Genomic DNA, 7,989 nt, shown 5'->3' with positions numbered 1-7,989 from the left:
CAATTGACAATGGAAATTCTCTAACTCATGCCTCGGACAATTTGACAATCAATGTCAACACTTAAATATCGGAAAAGCAACTGTTGGGCTATTTTATACAATTGTCTTTGTGTTTGATTCTATTCTCAGGAATTCCAAGATGATTGAAACCATCAGAATCAATTATTCACAATTCACTTTTACTGTCTAAATCTCAAAAGAACAAGTGAATTCATCGAAGATACGGGCCAAAATTATAATTATTCACCACACTTTTTCAGTCTCAAATGAGGAGAAGCATCAACAGCACTAGTTAGCAGATAAAAAGACAACACAATTGAAGTGTAGAACAAAAGAAAAGCTTGAAATCTTTATTGACTATGAATGAAGAACTTATTATAGAGTACACATGCTTATCATCATCAATGGGTGCTTGTAGAATCATCAACTGAATGCCAAATTCAGTTGAAAAACCATAAAGAATCAGCTTCCACAACATTGCCATCTTGATTACGGTGCCAACTATAATAAGCATGTGTCCGGTTCTTAATATCAAAAATGGCATGACCAAAACTCGCTTCACGAAAAGCTGAGTACTTCGGCTGTGGCTCTGTCATGCTGCACCGCAAAAGAACGGATTTAAGTTTAAAAATTGGAGGCAATCATAACAAAGAAGACCGATTCTATGGTATATACTAATCTTACTTGGTTGCTAGGCCTTCAATATTTCCACCGTCGCCAATGGTTATGTATACAGGGGCAGATTGGTCTTTTACAGGAGAGCAGATGCCATTTACAACATGGTAAGCAATGTTGGATACGCGTTCCTGCGATTACAATAAATAGTTGTCAATTAACAATAGAAATATCAAAATATTTTCCATACACAATGAATGCCCAGATAAATACACAAATCAAAATTCCAAATTAGCAGGTGATCTGAAATTTTGGAGTTTCAAAATTATAATTTCATGAATTTTAATTAGGGTGGATTACACTAACCGTCTCTATAGTTTGGGACTTGTGTCATTTTGGTCCATGACTTTTCAATTGTGACACATTTGACTATGAATTTTAAATATTGTTCCAAATAAGGACAATTGAATATATTATTGAATTTTTCAAGGGTAAAATTGTCAATTTGATAAAATATAAATTAATTTGACCAAAATAAATGTTAAAAAATTATTTTTAAAATTTTAAACATTATTTCTACTTACTAAAGATAAAATTATATAAAATTGACAAATCTTTTAGACATTTATTTCTTTTTTTTACTAAATTAATTTTTATTATGTATTTGGATGATAATCATGTAAAATTAATTTTTAAAAATTAATCATGTAATTTTTATTAATTTTTATCAATTTTACATAATTTTATTTTTGGTGGGTAGAAATAATTTTTAAAAATTTTAAAATATTTTTTTGACATTTATTTTTGTCAAATTAATTTATATTTTATCAAATTAACTATTTTGCCCTTGAAATTAAACAATAGTATGTTAATTGTCCTTATTTAAAATAAGATTCAAAATTTAGGGTCAAATGTGTCACAATTGAAAAGTCAGGAACTAAAGTGATACAAGCCCTAAACTATAGGGACTGTTAATGTAATTTGCCCTTTTAATTAACTTTTGAAAAATTATAGTTCCATTGATTATGTGATAGTTAAGCTGGAAGAAAATTGTTGCTAAAGCCTAAAATTCTTGTTCGATATAGGGCAAACATAAGACCAGTAAATTTTGGAAAGTTGTTGGGGGTGTCTCGTATTATTCCCAGTTTGTGGCTGCTAGGTCTGACCCAACTCTAGTTGAATTGGGGGTGTTTGGGAAGAAGCATTTTTAGCTTAGCACTAAAAGACAAAATAGTCTAAAATAATTAATAAGACAAAAATCACATCAAATTCATAATCATTTCACTTTTTCTTCCATAAACATTACATCCAATTACAAAAAAAAAAATCTAATTATTTTCCCAAACAAAAAATTTTTAGCTTCCTAAAATAGTCAAAAACTAAAATAATCTACTAAAATAGTAACTTCCCAAACACTCACATTATGAGTTATTTTAAGGATTAGGGTTATGTGAGTGGAGTAAACTTTTGGTATGTTCCCTCAATATAGGCTAAGCTAAACCACAAAGGATCCTCTAGAGTGAAATTTTCCTAAAGTTTCCTAGAGTGTTACATTGTGTGGTTGAGATTTATTGGCAAGTCACATCAGAAAAATTGATGTGACTTGCCAATAAATCTCAACCACACAATGTAGCACTCTAGAAAATTTTAAGAAAAAATCACTTTAGAAGATCTTTGCTCAAGCTGAACCACATATATCTGTGTTCTTCTGTGGTTGCTCTGTTTTACCTTCTCGTTTTCATGTATTATATCATAAAAGTAGTCTCACATAGCTAAACACCACCAATACTCCACAATAGTATCTTTACAAGAAGATATTTTAAAAAATAATAACATCATGATAAAATGCTATTACTGATCGCTCATAGGCGTGAAGATGGCCAGCAAACACAACATCAACTTTGTGCTGTACAAACCATGGCTCCAACATCACTCTCATGGTTTCTCCTTCCATGTAATGATCGTTGTAGCTATTTGTAGACACCCCATTTTTGACCGACCTTAAGACTCAGACTTCACCGATTGAGCGCTTGGTGATGTTGCATAATGTGCTTGTTCAGAAGTTTCGGAGTTGCGGTCGTGAGCCCTGCCTCCGGACTCCCGAACCCTTTTCTGTGCCTTGTCTCAGTTTGCGAACCAGACTCGGTTTTCTCTGTTTCTTTTCCTGAGGGGAGGAAGAGGTCCTGTAGACCATCTCTCAATGTCTGTAGGCTACATTTGGTGGCCGTAGGCCATTTTTCCCATTTCGGAGTCCGGTTTCCGGTTTTCGGAGCTGTCAGGCCGTGTGCCTCGGTTCGGGACCGCTTAACCATCTCCTATTGCTCTGATTTTTGGCATACTTCCTATTTGCTCCCTTTTGAGGGACACTGGGGTCTGAGAAACCCACTTCGTGGCCGAACGCCACTTTCGGTGTTTAACGGGCAGTTTCCGGGGCCCCGAACTGCGTGTTTTGGCCCCCGAACATTCGTTTTGCATCGGTTTTCGTTCATTTTTGGCAGGTACCTCTGTTTTATCACCAGGAAGGTCACTGAAGGGTGGGAGGCTAGTAATTGTTGCAGCAACCAGTTATCTCTCCTCCGGAGCCTCCCGGCGCCCGTTTTTCGCACTTCCGGGCTAATGTTGAACACCCTAGGGTTAGTGTTGCCAACTTTCAACCACATATCTGTGATCTACACACCTGAGAGGCCACTAAAAGTTGGTGGCCGGCCATTAAGGTTACCTGACCCTTTTGACCCCTTTCTTCCGGGCTAATGTTGAACCCCTTGGACCTTTTTTCTTAAACTTTGAACCACATATTTGTGATGTACACACATGGGAGGCCACTAAAAAGTGGTGGCCGGCCATTAATTCAACTTGACCCTTTTGACCCCTAGCTGGCCGGCTAGGGGGTGTGGCTGGCCGGCTAGGGGGGGTGGCTGGCCGGCTAGGGGGGTGGCTGGCCGGCCACCTGCAGAAAAAGTGATAGGCCGGCCGTGTTCCTTGCACTGTGCACTTTACAGCTGTGGGGCAATATCCCCCAGATATTTTCTGTGTCCGGGGGATATTTTGTGGGGGAGTTTTACCCTCCTTTTTGCCCCACCTTTACACCCTCTTTTTGTCCATATAACCAGCTGGTGGCCTCCTTTGTAAGGGTTGGAAAAATTCCTCTCCAAGCACAAACCCTAAACTCCATTGTCTTCTTCTTCAAATCTTCAAAAAACCCTAAGTCCATAACCTTCATTCCTTCTACACCACCAAGCTCTACCACCACCATCTCATTTCCAGCAGCAAGGAGGGATTCTTGAAGGCTAAAGAAGCTGCAAATCAACCCAAGAAGCAACAAAAGCTTGGATCTTCAAGGGTAAGTTACACTTTGATCCTTTTGACCCTTTTCCTTGATCTATTTCTAAGCCTCATTTCTTTTTGGTTTCAAGCTTCGGCCCTAACTGAAAAGGGCCATATTTTGAGCTCATATTTACTTCTCATTAAGGGCTCAACCCTGTTTGAGCCCTCCATAATACACTTGCTTCATTGATCATCTTGTATGTCATAGTTTTGCATGCTATTTTTGACCCATGAGCAATTTATTTTCGAGCATGTTGTAAACTGATATGAGGCTTATTTTGAGCCCCTCTTCAACATTGGAGAAGGGCTCAACATTGTTTGGTGTCTCCATGTGTCACTTGTAGTTATATCCCTTATTTGGCCCCGTTTTTGCATAAATTGGTAGCCCTCTTTGCTTCTGTTTTTGGACCTTGGTCCGAACTGAAAGTGGTCTTATTTTGGCCTATACTTCATGTTTCATTCACACTTTTTTTCTGTTTGGTGATTATTTGGTACACTTCATGTTTTAGCACCTTTTGAGCCTTATTTTGCATCACATTTTTAGCATATTTGTATACTGATTTGAGGTCTGCCATATACTATAAATATTCATATTTTTGGTCCCTCTTCAATGTTGTAGAAGGAAATTTTTCAGTTTGGGCTTTTCTTATACCACTTGCTTCATTACCCTTCTTTTGGCCCCTATTCTTGCATGCTATTTTTCCCCTACCTATACTTGCTGTTTGGCCATGTTTATAACTGTGAAAGTGCATCTTTTGGGACTTTCTAGCTTCTGTCTTTGCATTGCATGTCCATATTGTGCATATTTAGCATAGCTATAGGCCATTTCGGGTGCCTAATGTCGCATTTCGGGACATTTCCTTGCATTTCATGTCATTTCGCTTCATTTCGGGACTGTTTTCCCCCATATTTTGTTGCTGAAATTCCATTAGCATGCTTGCATATCATTTTTGCCATATTTCATTGCATTTTATCATTGCCTCGGTTTGCGTGCCCGTGTGCACGCATTTCGAGGCACTCCATTTTTATCCGCCGGCATCCTATGTGAGTGTGGCTGAGGCTCACTCATGTTGGTATAAGCCCATTTGTCATCTCCATGCCATTTCATTGCATTTTATCATTGCCTCGGTTTGCGTGCCCGTGTGCACGCATTTCTAGGCACTCCATTTTTATCCGACGGCATCCTATGTGAGTGTGGCTGAGGCTCACTCATGTTGGTATAAGCCCATTTGTCATTTCCATGCCATTTCATTGTATTTTATCATTGCCTCGGTTTGCGTGCCCGTGTGCACGCATTTCGAGGCACTTCATTTTCTGCAATCGGCATCTTATGTGAGTGTGGCTGAGGCTCTCTCATGTTAGTATAAGTCCATGTTGCATTTTCCATGTCATTTGCATTGCGTATGCATTGCCTCGATTTGCGTGCCCGTGTGCACGCATTTCGAGGCACTTCATTTTCTGCCATCGGCATCCGATGTGAGTGTGGCTGAGGCTCACTCGTGTTGGTATAAGCCCATTTGTATTTTCCATGTCATTTTAGCATCGCCTCGGTTTGCGTGCCCGTGTGCACGCATTTCGAGGCACTCCATTTTTATTCGCTGGCATCCCATGTGAGTGTGGCTGAGGCTCACTCATGTTGGTATAAGCCCATTTGTCATTGCCATGTCATTTTAGCATCGCCTCGGTTTGCGTGCCCGCGTGCACACATTTCGAGACATCTCATTTTCATTGTATCTGTCATCGCATCGGTTTGCGTGCCCGTGTGCACGCATTTCGAGGCATCTCATTTTCATTGTATCTGCCATCTCCTCGGTTTGCGTGCCCCTGTGCACGCATTTCGAGGCATCTCATTTTCATTGTATCTGCCATCGCCTCGGTTTGCGTGCCCGCGTGCACGCGTTTCGAGGCATCTCATTTTCATTGTATCTGCCATCGCCTCGGTTTGCGTGCCCGCGTGCACGTACTTCGAGGCATCTCATTGTCATCGCATTTGTCATTGCCTCGGTTTGCATGCCCGCGTGCACACATTTCGAGGCATCTCATTTTCATTGTATCTGTGATCGCCTCGGTTTGCGTGCCCGCGTGCACGTACTTCGAGGCATCTCATTTTCATCGCATTTGTCATCGCCTCGGTTTGCGTGCCCGCGTGCACGCATTTCGAGGCATCCCATTTTCATTACATTTGTCATCGCCTCGGTTTGCGTGCCCGCGTGCACGTATTTCGAGGCATCTCGTTTTCATTGCACATATCATCGCCTCGGTTTGCGTGCCCGTGTGCACGCATTTCGAGGCACCTCATTTTCAGCATTCCGTCATTTTCTCAGTTTGCGTGCCCGCGTGCACATATTTCGAGGCACCTCATTTTCATAGCATTGAGTATGTTAGGATTATATATTAGTTGCATTTCATGCATATCATGCATATTGCATCATGTCCGGAATAGGAGTTAGCCCGGGCACGGGAAACGAGGTACATTTCGTACTCCGAGTGACGGAATGTGTCTCAATTCCCCAGTCACCGACACTCCGGATTATCCATGATGGAGTTTTGTTTTAGCTGTAGTTCCATGTGCATTCATCCTATATTGAGTTGTGCATTTCGATTCCTCGGCCATCATGCCTCGGTATGCGTGATTGGTGGCACGAAGATCGAGACATGCATATATCTGTGCAGATACATTGCTATGCCCCTTTCCTGCTCTCTGTTGCAGCAAAACAAAGAATCAACAACCTTTTGGGACTTGGGCGCATTTCAAGAACAGGTGTAAACAGAGGCTAATTGGGGCATTCCGGTGGATTTCCGCGCAAGACAACCCGGATATGCATCATCCATCAGAAGCAAGGCAGTCCCTGGCTTGCACGCCAGTTTTATTTGCTTTCTTAGCTAATTCATTAATTAATTAGAACTTTGTAATATTTCGGACTGTAATATTCTTTTATTCGGGACTGTAATATTCGGACTGTATATTTATTCGGACCCTCTGAGTGAGGGCACAACTGTAATAAGTATGGGTGAGTGTGATGTATGTCTTCCAACCCCACGTCTTTCTCCCTTTTATTTACCTGCTTATGATGGTTAGATTAGGGCATGTTTAAATTAGCATACAGTATGACAGCATGTTTTGCATTCATTCATCTGTATTGCATGCACCGGGCTCGGCGCATCATACTAACTGCATTGTACTTTCAATTTCAAAATTTAATACATGTTAGTTGTCGCATTTCATATATCATCTTAGAATAGCCGAGCCTACTATAGTTGCATTTTCGCATGTGTTGCATTAGGCATTTCTGTATACTTAGGATCATACATGATTTCTAATATAGTTTCTATTTTGGCTCGGAGTACTCGGTGAGTTTTATGCTTTAGCATCCTTGCATGCGTGTGAGTGTTGCCATGAATAGCATGCTTACCATGAGGCTATGTGCTTACGTGATATAACTGCCTGAATGCCTGTGGGTGAAGGTTGGGTTATTTGAATCGGAATAATTCATCAAATGTGTGTTTTAAGCCCACTAGATAGTGGCAAAATCATATTTTTCTAAGCCCACCTGAGGGTGGCAAATCCACGTCTTAGCCTACTTGCGGGTAGCACCATCAAACCACTTTCAAATAAACAAACATGAAATGTTTTGTTCCAATTCGGGCGACCCAGTCTATATTTATATGCTGCGAGCATCACATAGTAACCTAGGCTAATAACCGGAATAAGAATTCACAATGTTTTCAAAAATTGATATCATGATTAGTAGAGGCCGGTCTATGACCGGGCGAGCGGGGGTGCTCACGAAGTGACCTTCCCCAATCGTACCCAAGTTCCCGAGCCGAGGCAACTTTGGTGATGACGGACACGTGGCCTTTTGGCACCGAGTCAGGGTTTCCTAAATTTCCCAAATTAAAATATTTAGGTGGCGACTCTGTATCTGGCAAAGCAGTCCATGTTTGGCACTTCTTTCAAAAATCTGTTTTCTCAAAACGATTTGCCGGATTTGGACTCTTTGGTTCAGACTTAGAACCGTGACTACGAAAAGTCGAGTCCGAGCTGTAGCG

At 40.9% G+C, this 7,989-nt stretch overlaps 1 protein-coding gene across 1 annotated transcript; it reads right to left on the bottom strand.

The window, feature by feature from the left end:
* Positions 1–324: 324 nt before the first annotated feature.
* On the bottom strand, positions 325–2,584 carry LOC114285389 (purple acid phosphatase-like). The gene is made up of 3 exons (XM_082913931.1): positions 2,471–2,584; positions 685–806; positions 325–597 (listed from the first exon to the last, which is right to left on the bottom strand). The coding sequence occupies exons 1-3, from the start codon at positions 2,567–2,569 to the stop codon at positions 441–443; spliced, it is 378 nt and encodes a 125-aa protein (XP_082770057.1). The 5' UTR covers positions 2,570–2,584; the 3' UTR covers positions 325–440.
* Positions 2,585–7,989: the final 5,405 nt, after the last annotated feature.

Source organism: Camellia sinensis, chromosome 2, assembly GCF_055761805.1.
Source record: "Camellia sinensis isolate YWXY chromosome 2, ASM5576180v1, whole genome shotgun sequence".
NCBI lineage: Eukaryota > Viridiplantae > Streptophyta > Magnoliopsida > Ericales > Theaceae > Camellia > Camellia sinensis.
The sequence above is the reverse complement of the archived record's forward strand: the minus strand, read 5'-3'. Positions and strand labels throughout refer to the sequence as shown.